General features: G+C 64.0%; 2 protein-coding genes across 51 annotated transcripts in view; one reads left to right on the forward strand and one right to left on the reverse strand.

The window, feature by feature from the left end:
* Positions 1-12121, reverse strand: part of BNIP3 (BCL2 interacting protein 3) — a 547174-nt gene that overhangs the window by 108274 nt on the left and 426779 nt on the right. The window lies entirely within an intron of this gene.
* Positions 1-12121, forward strand: part of JAKMIP3 (Janus kinase and microtubule interacting protein 3) — a 105781-nt gene that overhangs the window by 73442 nt on the left and 20218 nt on the right. For 19 of the 49 annotated variants that reach the window (XM_049697487.1, XM_049697486.1, XM_049697492.1 and 16 more), the window contains 10 exons: positions 331-510; positions 1491-1619; positions 2532-2615; positions 4116-4178; positions 6014-6112; positions 6894-6992; positions 7080-7139; positions 10041-10106; positions 10875-10943; positions 11031-11108. In XM_049697487.1, the coding sequence (XP_049553444.1) occupies positions 331-510; positions 1491-1619; positions 2532-2615; positions 4116-4178; positions 6014-6112; positions 6894-6992; positions 7080-7139; positions 10041-10106; positions 10875-10943; positions 11031-11108 (927 nt within the window). The remainder of the gene's footprint in view (positions 1-330; positions 511-1490; positions 1620-2531; positions 2616-4115; positions 4179-6013; positions 6113-6893; positions 6993-7079; positions 7140-10040; positions 10107-10874; positions 10944-11030; positions 11109-12121) is intronic. The other 30 variants (XM_049697521.1, XM_049697507.1, XM_049697500.1 and 27 more) reach the window with 10 other exon arrangements.

A 12121-nucleotide genomic window follows, 5' to 3' on the forward strand; every position in this document is an offset into this window, starting at 1 on the left:
TCCCAAAGGACCTAACTTGTATCCTGCTTTTTACAAAACGTGTGGGGGTGTTTTTTGGTTTGGTTTTGGAACAACCAACGGTGATCCCCACACAGGCTGCTAGAGACTCCTTAGGCACAAATATGGGCTTGTCTGGCCCCTAGAAAGGCCACTAGGAGGGCCGTGTTCCACTCTGCTGTCCGCCAGCCCGGATGGTGGCCCCCTCGGCCCGAGGTTGGGCGGCCCGAGCAGCGCGGGGCGCGGCTGGTCCAGGATGGAGGCCCGAGTGCGCTTGGGGGCGCCCAGGCAGCTGGTCTGGCTTTGGATTAAAACACCGTCCCTTTTGGTCAGAAGCCGGTTGTCGTGGAGACCTTCTTTGGATACGACGAAGAGGCTTCCCTGGAATCTGACGGTTCTTCCATCTCTTATCAAACGGACAGGACAGACCAGACCCCGTGCACCCCAGACGACGACCTGGAGGAGGTACCCTCCCGCGGCAGCTTCTGGACAGGCCCAGCGGGCGGCGCAGAGGCAGGCAGGGTCGGGGTCAGGAGGCTGCTCCCCGGAGGCGGCCCTCACCGGCTGTAACCCTCAGTAACCCACGATTTCGTGCAGCGGGAAACAACTCCCACTGCTGGCTGCCTAGCTGTCGCTGCCCCCCTTCCTTCGCACGCACACCCCGTCCGCTTCACCCCCGTCATTGCGCCAGGGCCCCCTCTGCAGAGCAGTGCGGAGAGCTCCTGCCTTCTCAGGGTGACGGGGGTGGGGGGTCTGGGCCGCCCAGCAGGGGTCAGCACCAACGCCACGGGTGCAGCCCAGTCGTGCCTCAGGGTGGGGAGGTGAGAGGACAAAGCTCTGTCTCTGAATAAACACAGCCGAGGCGTCCCACCCTCCTCGCGCCTCCTTCCAGAACACTGGCCCAGCCCTGCGGGTGTGGCATGAGGGGGAGCCGGTGGTCCGTGGCCCCGACCAGGCACAGCGGGCGCTGAGGCCGCGGGTTGCACCTCCCCTGGCAGGTCCTGGCGGATGGCCTCACGACCACGAGCCCACTTAGAGATCCAGGACAGGGTAGCACAGCTGCTGCCCGTGAGGACGGGCCTGGGGGAGCTTGGGCCCGTTAGGGTTCCCGTCTGGTCCCTCCTGGACGTGGCTTGTTCTCCTCTGAAGGCCAGCAGCCCCCGCCTTCTTCCTGGGGCAGCAAGTGACATCCCAGCCAGGGGGAGGCAGCAGGGGTGACTGTGCTGGAAGGGAGCCTGGAAGGTGAGACCTCAGCTTTAAGCCTTCACAAGGCCCAGGTCCCTTCCCGACACGCTCCGGCAGAGCGGAGCCTCAGGGCAGCCTGGTCAGGAATGCAGGGTCCCCGGCTCAGGACAGCCTGGCTGGCAGGTGGGCCCCAGCCGAGCCCTGGCCTCGGATCAGCCGGCCCGGCCTTTCATCCCAGGGCTCAGGGCCTGCCTCTCGGGTCGCCGGTAGAGGCCCGGCTAACGCTGTGTCTCCGTGCGCCCCTCCAGGGCCTGGCCAAGGAGGAGACGGAGCTGAGGTTCCGGCAGCTGACTATGGAGTACCAGGCCCTGCAGCGGGCCTATGCGCTGCTACAGGAGCAGGTCGGAGGGACGCTGGACGCAGAGCGAGAAGTTAAGGTCTAACTGACGTCCACGCCACCACGTTCCGGCTCCCACTGGGCTGCCCCGCTTGACCCCCGCCTTGGCAGGGACCCTCGCACCTTCCAGGCCCGGCCCTTCTCTCCCGCCGTCACGGTCGGGCCTGGTGACGCTCACCCAGGCGACCCCCACGCGGTTGTTTGGGAAGCAGCTGTGGCGGTCGCTCAGCGCGGGTGGGCCCGGGCCAGGGCGGGGTCCGAGTGGAGTGGAGGCACCCTCACACCCTGTGTCCCGATGGCCCAAACGCTCTCATCCGTTTGCCCTGGAAGCTGTTCCCAGGGCAGCCGGGGCACCCATCACGATAAAGTGCCCTGCGGCCTGGACCCTGTGAGAGCAGATTAACTCGAGGGAAGGGGGCTCAGACCCCCTAGAAGCCAGCTGGGGCTGGGTGGTGGGCTTTCACGCAGCAGGGCGCCGGGGGCTGCTCTTCTAAAGGAGGTCGGTCTCTGGGGAAGAAAGTGAAAGCGAAGTGTGGAAAAGGAGGCGAGCCCAGGGCGGGCAGAGCGCGGGGAGGGGAGGGAAGGTGCCCGGGGGCTGTACCTGGTACATCGCTCAGCAGCTCCTCTGCGTGTGTCCTGGTCATTATTGTCCAACGACTAAAGCAGACCCTTGCAGCCCGCACCCAGCAGCTCAATCCTCCTTCATCCTGTAAACGAGGATTCTCCCTAATAATCCCTTCAAGTGAATCTATAGATCATCCGCCGTCATCTCAGCGAGGTCGCGTGCTTCAGCTAAGCCTCCACGTCTCCCCTTTACTCCAGAGCGGTCCTTGCCAAGGGGCTGCTCTCCACTGGTTGAATCAAAAGGCAGACAGTCCCCTTAAAGTCCCGTCCAAGTGGGCGCGTCTGGCTTTTAGAGAAAATTTGATGTATGTCTCCTCCCATCCTACAGACCCGTGAGCAGCTACAGGCGGACGTGCAGAGGGCGCAGACGCGGATCGAAGACCTGGAGAAGGCCCTGGCAGAGCAGGGGCAGGTGAGCACAGGGGCCTGGGTCCCCGGGAGGCTGGGGTGGTGGCCTGGTCCCCAGGCTGCAGTGCCCTGGCGATGAGGGTGGCGGTCTGTGGGTGTGTCTGTCGGCGAGAACTATTCATCTGCACGCTGAAGGTTGGCGCCACAGCTCCCTTTACTGCGTATGCATCACACCTCAGTAAAAGATTTAAAAGCGGAAAGAATGCGTACATAAAGGGATTCCACAGCAAGCCTCAAACAAGGCAGGGGTCATCCTGGCCGTCCGTACACGCCTCTCTGGGCTTCATCAGAGATCCTGTCCGTCTCTTAGCTCAAGGCCTGCATTTCAGGTCCCGGGGCTTTGTCGGTCACTCCCCTCAGCCCCCCTCAGCTCTGGGCTCTTCAAATCCCAGGGGAGGGCCTCCGTCCCACGGGGCCTGAGCCTCCCCCTGCCCTGCTGCATGCTGCAGCCCCAGGGGGACCTCCAGGACGGGCTGGAGGACGTCCAGTGGGGCTGGGAGGGGCTGGGTGGGAGAGGCCAAGCGCCGTGCAGACCCACGGAGGGCCTGACGTGTTAACTGCTGGGGAGACGGCCGGACAGACGGACAGGGCAAGGACGTGAGCCACTGCCCGGCCAAATTGCCACATCCTCGCCTGAGCGCGTGAGGCCCCGAGTCCAGTGCTGAGGCACCTGAGTCACACAGGACCGGCCCACATCCCCACTCCTCGGGCCCTGAGCCCCCGGGCTGCGCTCGGCCTGAGCGAGCTGCACTCCGGAGCTGCGCGCACAGCGCCACGACCCAGACCCGGAGGCGTCATTCCTGGACCCCGTCTGATGCTGCCGCCGAGCGTCTAGCGCCCGAGAAGCACAGTAGCCGAGGGGCCGGGAAGCGAGAAGAGGAGGAGGAAGCCGGTCCTTTCGCTGCGGAAACGAGTCCTTCAAACTTGAAAAGAACTTCACAGAGGACTCTGCTGAGAAGAAATTTGGGCCCGAGTTCAGTGTCTGGACACCTCACTTTGTGACCAAATGCCGGTGGTGGAGGTTCCTCCAGAGCATGGAGCTGGAACCGGGGGTCGAGGACACCAGGCCTCCCCCAAGGCCTGACCCAGGGCAGCCCAGAGGGCGTCCACACGGGCCCCACCAGAGCTCAGAGCCTGCCTCGGGCCCCGAGTCCCCAGGTGTGAAGTGGGAGGGACCCCCACCCTGGCACCTGCCCTCTCCCCACCGGCCCGAGCCCCCTGGCTCCCGCTGGCTGTGTGTCTGGGTCCCCCAGACGTGCGACGTCCACATGGGCGCCTGGCCTGGGCTTGCACGAGCCTGGGTGCCGTCCACTTCTATCCGGGACCCTCCAAGGAAACGGGTGAAACCCTGGGTTTTCATCAGCTGTGGGGCAGAAGCTACCACTCCCTGGTTACTTCGGCAGCTGGGTATTGAGTCTTTTCGTCACATCCCCTGTCTGCTGAATTGTGATTTCAATCGCGGTTCCACCCTGCGGTGTATTTATTTCTCCACTTTGATTCCAAGGACACGAAGTGGATTGAAGAGAAGCAAATGCTGTACCGGAGAAATCAAGAGCTCGTGGAAAAGGTGCGCCCCTGCCAGGCCGCGTCTGGGAGTCTGACTGCTTCCCGAAAAGAGCAGGAATTCCCTTGCACTCAGGGGTTTGCGGGGTCCCCGCCGTGCTGGGCGGTGGGGAGACGGCAGAGGTTCCCCAGCGGAGCCCCAGCCGGGCCTTCTGTGCTTCTCACTCCCGTGGGGCTGCCCCCCCGACCCACCCCTCCTGGGACAGGCGGCCTGGAAGGAGGCACCTGGGGTCCCGCCAGCCCCGTGTCTATAGCGGCTTCTCGATTCTTGCTTTCTTGCCTGATGGGTTCTGTGGTTGGTGACGGTTAGAAAACCTTTGTGGGCAGTTCATGGCTGTCCCCAGAGGAGTGGGCCCAGGACGGCTGGAGCCAGTCACGTGGAACGAGGTGGGAGGGGGCAGTGGCTGCATGTCCAGAGGCAGGAGGGCCAATGGGGCCTCACAGCTCGCTCTGGCGGCCCCCTCGTCACCCTGTCCTGGTGAGGGTGCTCTTGGTGACCCGTCCCCACCAGCAGCTGGCCTTGTCCACAGGCAGAGGGCGGGCGGGGGCAGCACCTTCTACGGCAGGCACAGCCCTTCTAGAAAAGAGCCAGGCCGGCCACAGCTCGCGAGCCTGAGGGCACCGAACCAGGCCCATGGGCAGAGGCCGGTCCTGCCCCACCCAAAGCCATCAGGCCCACACGGGGCAGTGCTTTGGGTGCCATTCATACCTTAAATGCTGAGCGACACCTACCTGCTTGTCGTGGACCCTCTGCACACGTCTTAAATCAGCACAGTTGTTTCCGTGATGCTCTCAGGCTCACATAAACACCCTTGTGCACCTAAATGCTTGTGTGTACACAGAACGGCCGCATACTTAAATGCGCACGCACACATGTGAACGCTCGTGCGCACATATAAATGTTCACGTGCTCACGTAATAGCTCGTGTGCACGCAGACACACATGTGCGCCTTTAAACACTCGTGTGCACGTCAACACCTGCATGCACACTTGAACACAGCCACACAAATGTTCACGAGCACACACACTTAAACACTCGTGCGCTTGTCACCTGTACACGTAACACCCACGTGCACACATAACCCCTCATTTGCACACTCGAACACTCACATGTGCACTTAAAACCTGTGCGTTCGTCTGGCACGGTGCCCACGGGGTCACACTCCTGGCCCGTGGGTGCATCCCAGCCGCCCCAGCCGTGCAGAGGGACACACAGGGCAGTGCAAAGCCCCGGCCGCCGAGGGCACTGGTGCTCCTGGGTCCACCTGGACCCCTTCCGAGCTGCAGAGCAGGCCCCTCGGCCCCCAAGTTCAACGCGGGGGGATGGACCGAGTTGACGGTGCCCATGGTGGACACGAGACCACGGAGGACATGTGCCACGGGCTGCACTGTGCTTACCCCTTGGGAGGCGTGGGCCTCACACACGTCAGTTCTGGAGGGGGGCCAGGCGGCCACGGCACACAGCCCCGCCTTCGGACAGCAGTGTTCCTGAGGCTCTGGGCCAGCCTGGGCTCCAGGGGCCGCTGTCCTGGCCACGGTGAGGGGCGGGCAGCATGGCGACAGCCCGCGGTGGCCCTTCTCTTCCTCATCTCTGCTCAGATGGCCCCCCGCCCAGTGCACCTGCCCTGTGTCCCCCGCCCACCCGCTGCCGGTTCAGCCCAGGAGGGGACTCACCTGGTCTCACCAGGGCGGCCCCCCGCGGACTGAGGCCGGAGTGAGGGCTCTGGGCCGGGGACCTGGGCCAGGCGGCCGTCCCCGTGACGCCAGCAGCCGTCGGGGGAAGCTGAGAGCTGGCCTCACGTGCGACTCCAGGGCCTCACACGTCCTTTGTTTTACAGATTAAACACATGGAGACGGAAGAGGCTCGGTTAAAGCATGAGGTCCAGGACGCGAAGGACCAGAACGAGCTGCTGGAGTTCCGGATCCTGGAGCTAGAGGTGCGGGGGCGGGGTGGGGTCAGAGCGCGGTCGCCCGAGCTGGTGCCATCGAGGCTGCGAGCCCAGCCCTGCCACTCGGGAGACGGATGCCAAACGAAACAGAGTGTCCGCACGCAGCTCTGGAGCCTCCCTCGCTCCTGGCCCCTCGCGGCCCTGGCTGGCGGGCATGGCCACCCTCTCCTACGATGCCACCACCCAGCTTTGCTGGGTGCGTCTGTGCACCGGCATTTCCGCCCGTCTGGTTTCCCGGCGTCCACGCACGCCTGCAGTGTGGGGAGGGGGCGCCCACGAGTCCAGAGGGAGCCGCCCCTCAGGGTCCTCCCGTCCGCCTCCCTGGGGCAGGAGGGCTGTGTGGCCACTCCGTGTGTGTCGCCCCGTGGCCCCAGGGTTCGTGTGTGTGGTCCTGGGTGAGGACAGTGGCGGCCCCTCCAGCCACTGTCCTCTGTCCTCAGGGTCACTGAGGTCAGGCCCGTGCGGGACACTGCTCCCGGTCCCCTGGGACTCAGATCAGCTCGTCGGCCCCTCAGCAGGCGGGGGCCGCTCCCAAGGGCCTCCCCGTGGGTGGCTGGGAGGTCCCTGCCCCCATCAGTGTCCACACAGGGCCGTGTCCTGGGCAGGAGGAGGGATTGGCCTCTGCTGCGGCAGCCGGGGCTTCGTCTTCACAGAGACCACGCTGACCGTGTTGGGTGGACTTGGTGTCTTCACCGTGTCCCCGGGAGGCCCAGCACTGCCCTCCAGGAGGGAGGGGATGCCCGTGCCCAGACTTCCGCTCTCTGTCTAGGAGAGGGAGAGGAAGTCGCCGGCCATCAACTTCCACCACACCCACTTCGTGGACGGGAAGAGCCCCCTGCAGGCGTACTGCGAGGCCGAAGGCGTGATGGTAACGCCCCGCCCCTGCCCGCACACCCCTCAGCCCCGCGGCTGCCTGGCCGGTGCTCCCTCCCAGCAGCCTGTCCCCCTCCTCTAGGACATCCTGGTCTCGGAGCTGATGAAGAAGCTGGACCTCCTGGGGGACAACGCCGTAAGTGTAGGTTGCTCTCCTGACTTGTGCATGCCTCCCCGTGCCCAGCGCCCTGCACGGTCCAGGGGCCCCTGTGAGTCCCGCTGTGGCCCTACCGCAACCCACACCTTCCCACTGCCAGAGCTGCCTGGGACGGGCCCTCTGGCGTTTAGGAGAAATGTCGTTCTTTCTGACACTGTTCCCACACGGGAGTTCGGGGCCTCTGCTCTCACACTTGACTCTTCCAGCAGAGGTGCTTCTGGCCCCGTGTTCTCAGTTTCTGGAATCCCTCTCAGTCTCTAAGCTCTTCCATATTCTTGGTGGGGATGGGGGCTGTGGGTCCTTAGCGTGCCTTAGACACCTCAGACTCAGGGCTTCCCGTCTACTTAGTTTGGGAGGAGGGGCAGAGCCTATATAAATAATCCCCGAATCTCACTTAGGGCAGAGTTCCAATTTCTACAGCAAACTCCTCAAAAGAATACTAATTGCTGAATGGGCAGAGTGACTGCATCCCTTCACGCCACCCTCCATCCTCCATCCTCTGTCCATCCATTCTCCATTCACCCTCCATCCATCATCCTGTACTTGTTGAGCCCCTGCCCAATGCGGGGGGGATCAACTGTGCTGGAAGAGGGCCCCAATCCACACCCCAGAACGTTTCCGCCACAAGGTATCCTGACAAGTGTACAGTCTACAGCTGGTCCTAAAGCACCTTGGGCTTCACATCCTGGTAACTGCTCTCAAGAAAGATCAAGGCGCTAAGTCAAATTGGTGCACTCCGTGCAGTAGATGGAGGAGAAAAACACATGCAAACACACACACACACACACACACACACACACACACACGCGCGCGCGCGCTTCTCACAACGCATACCAAAACCCAGGCGCTCATGCACATTCTTGGGGCCAGTCCTTCCCAGCAGCTTCAAGGTGTTCAGGGCCCTGTATTGACAGGAATCCCTCCTCTCCCCACCTGCCCTTGACTTGGGAAGCAGTGAGGGCGGGGAGCGGAGGGAAGCAGCTCCCAGCAGGGAGGCTCTCCTGGCTGCATTGCCCACCCCCAACCCTGCCACTAGTCAGACCCCTGGCTCCACCTCGGCCGCAGGTAGCAGAGGTGCTGGTCCGCAGCAGGGATGGCGTTGTCACGATGTGCTCCGGGGTTCAGCCTGAGTACCAGCCCCCATCATGGGCTCTGGGAACCTTTCAGTTCACAGCTGGAGAGACTGAAGCCCCAGAGGGCACCCACCCAGGTCACGGAGCTGCGGTACTGGCCAGCTAGGACGAGCCCAGGTCTGCCTAGATCTGTTCGGGGCCCCTCCCAGCCCAAGAGCACCAGTGCACGTGACGGCCCTGGAGCCGTCACACGGCCTCGGAGGCGGGGGCAGAGGACACACTGCCGGTCTTACGTGCAGGTGACCTCTAGAGACCCTCGACAGCTTCTGAAGGACCATGGGGGCGACCCTTAGGTCTGTCGTGTGCACATGGACACACTTCAGGCAGATGACAGGGATAGCCTGGCCCCTCCCCTTCTCAGCCAGGGCACGCTGGAGCTGTGGCCACTGTCTCCAGGCTGCTTCCCAGAAGGCTGCAGCCTCCCAGCTGGCCACGGGGCACCTGAGCCCGGGCCTCGGTTTCCCCAGGAGTCAGGGTCCTTGGAGTGGAGCAGAGGGGCCGGCAGGGGGCAGAATGGACCCCTGTCCTCCCTGGTGGGCCATCTGCTCACTACTGCTGCACCTGGGCCACAGCGGGGACAGGTCACCCAGGGAAGGCTGCGAGGGGGGAGGAGACGGCACATTGCCAAGGCCATGGTCACCTCCAGGAGGGAGTAGCTGGAGCCCAGCCAGGCTGCCCACCAAGCGGGACATCGCGGGCCCTTCAGCCTGGCCTGACCACAGCGAGGCAGCTTCCCTCAGTTACCCGGAGGCCCCCCGCAGCCCCCCACACGCCCCATCCCGCCCATCAGGCCCAGCCCTGCCTCGGGAGGAGGGCAGGGACAGCCTGGCAGTGTCCCCGGAAGCCAGAGGGATGAGGGGCGCCTGGCCCCGGCATCACACCGAGTCGGGCTGCAGCGTGCCTGAGGACGGAGCCTGCCGCTGTCCCAGCAGCTGGCCGCCGACCCCCACCTGTGCCTACTGCTGCCGGGGTGGGGGGTGGTGAGAGACCCCTGCCCCTGGGGAGCTCACGCTGCGGAGGGAGCAGGCGGGAGGTCTTTCGGAGCGGGTGGCCCTGAATCAGGGAGGTTCTGGGGTGGGGGGGGCCGCCCTCAGCTCAGCGACCCTAGGGGGCTCCTCCCTGCCTGTCTCTGCTCCCCTGACCCCTGTTGGCTGTCCCACGGTGGGCCCAGCAGTGGGGACACAGCCCAGCTGCCTCCACCCTGGTGCTGATGCAGGCGGCACATCCTCTGAGGATGCCCCCTGGCCCCAAAGCCAGAGCCACCCTGCCCAGAAGGATCACCCAGGCGGGCCCTTTGGGGCGAGGCATGAATAAAACATGCAGAAAAAAGGCAAAACGGCAGGGATGGGGACCATTTCATAGCCATGAGTGTTTGATCTTTGCTTCACGTTCGTAAGTGGTGCTGTAATAATTCAGGCCGCCTGTGCGGAGAGCTGGCTTTAAATAAAAACCCAGCAGACCTGGGAAGCCTGGCTGCTCGTCCCGTCACCCACTGTCCCACTCTGCCTCGCTGGCTACCTTAGACGTGGTCACTAGCAGTGAGAGGACCAGAGGGGGCAAGACGGAGAGTCACCCCAGAGCTGGCAGGACCAAGGGGAAAGAGGATCAAAGACTCCCGGGAGGGCCTTTTAGTGAAAGCGACATTTAGCTGTGACCCCAGCTCCCCTGCGCCCGTCCCATCAGCGCCACCGAGCGCCCGGCCACCCAGAAGGCGCTTCCCCTGACCATGCGTGAATTCTGCTTTTGGGTGCAGAATCTGACCAATGAGGAGCAAGTGGTTGTCATACAAGCCAGGACAGTCCTGACCTTGGCCGAAAAGGTAACAGTGACTGTGGACGCTGTCGGGATGGGGCCGGGCTTCCCGAAGCCTCCCTTTCTGGCTCAGCGCACAGAAGACGCTCACCCTGGGAGGAGGGCTACCGGGAGGTGGGGTTGGGGTCCACGGGTCCCATTTGCCTTGGAGGTCTGGCACACGCACAGGTCAGCCAGCACTGCCACGCGTGTCTGCAAGTGATAGGTTCAGCCAGACTTCTCCCCAAGGCCACTCTGCCTCCGCCTCCCCCCAGAGGCCGGGAGGTATGGTGGGTCTGTAAATCGGCAGCATCTGTCTCACCTGCCGGGACCCTCCTCTGGGGTCGCCCAGCCCTCCCGGGCTCCCCACCCTCCAGCCTCTCTGCTCCCACGGGCCGCCAGCCTGCGCCCGGTCCCGCCCCCGCAGCCAGTACCCGCGGGCCTGCTGGCAGCGCCCCCTCCCAGTGGCCCCCAGCAGGGCGGGCAGGGGTGTCCAGCAAATGGGAGCTCAGGGGCCAGCACCCCTGGAGAACGGTCCGCATAACGTCCCTCCTCTTCCAGCGCTGGGAGGCAGACTCCCCGGACACGAGGCGGGGCTGTGCGGGGGCACCCGGGCCTGGCCCGCACGCCGGGCACACGGAGCCCATGACGCCAGCCCAGCCCTGACTCCCACGAGGGCTGAGCTCCCCTCCTGGAGGAAGGCTGGGAAGGGCAGGGAGGGCCAGGCCCCCAGGGTGCCTCCCCGGGGCTCGGCGAGCTGGGCTTCGACGCCTGAGTGCCTTCCGTTTGTGTCCAGTGGCTCCAGCAGATTGAAGAGACGGAGTCGGCCCTGCAGCGGAGGATGGTGGACCTGGAGAGCGAGAAGGTTGGTGTGCACCTGGCCACGTGGGCCCGCGGCCCGTGCTCCAGGCCGGCTGCGCCAGGCCCAGACACGGGTCCGCTTGCGTTTCAGGAGCTGTTCAGTAAACAGAAGGGCTACCTGGACGAGGAGCTGGACTACAGAAAGCAGTGCTTGGACCAAGCTCACAAGGTAAGAGAAGTACGGCTGCCGGAACCCCCAGGGGCGGCGGATTTGGGGTAGAAACGGGGAAGGTTGTTCCCACGGCCAGCATGGTGTCTCAGGGGCCACGTGGCCTCGGACCTGCCTGGGAAGATCCTGCGCCCAGCGTGACCAGCGTGGGTCACTCTTCGCATTTCTCCTGCCGGACACCCCTCGCCCGGCGAGCTCCGAGGACGCCTTACTGCTCCGTCAGCACCCCTTGGCCCCAGGAGTGCAGGCACACGAGCAGAAGTCAAGTGGGTATTTGAAATGAGCTGAGAAATAGAATGCATTGAAACATGCATTTACAAATGAGGTGAACACAGCTGAATGTCAGTCAGTCCATCATCCCGCCCGGGACCCCCGCTTCTGTCCATCTGCACCAACCAGTGCACACGTGCCCTTTGTGTGTGCCTGCCCCATAGGAAACCATTTCCCCCCTGAGAAGCCTGAAGGGACGTCCCCGTGTGCGGTTAACCCCGACATCAGTACCGAAAAGATGGGTCCTGGAGATGACGTCAGGGAGACGGCTTTGTGACACACGGACGCACGAACACACACGCACCCACACGCCGCAGGAAACGTTGCCCCAGGACTGTGGAGGGGGCTCCCGCACACAGGGCCGAGGGATGCAGTCAGGGCCCCCAGTGATGCTGGGTCCGCTCCCGGTCTGATGACTGTTAGGGCTGCTCCCCGCGTGATACTGTTTGGGGGCCCCCTTCCTCCAATTCCGGCAGGAAGGCCGCACGTTTTGCTCTCCCTCCCTGGTTTTCTTGACTCCATAGTTAGGCCTGCACTTCCTGCTGGATAATTAGCCATTTTATCTGCCATTCACAAAGCCCTGTGCAGGAGGGAGGCACCTACCGCCTTGGGATGACCTGGCGGGGGGGGGACACAGGCCTGTGGGAACCTGCTGGGTTTCACACCCTCCCTGCTCTGTGAGCACAGGAGCCACAGCTGGGTTTCGAAGGGGAAGGGTGGTCCCCGCGTGGCTGAGGGCCGTC

This window comes from Orcinus orca, chromosome 14, assembly GCF_937001465.1.
Source record: "Orcinus orca chromosome 14, mOrcOrc1.1, whole genome shotgun sequence".
NCBI lineage: Eukaryota > Metazoa > Chordata > Mammalia > Artiodactyla > Delphinidae > Orcinus > Orcinus orca.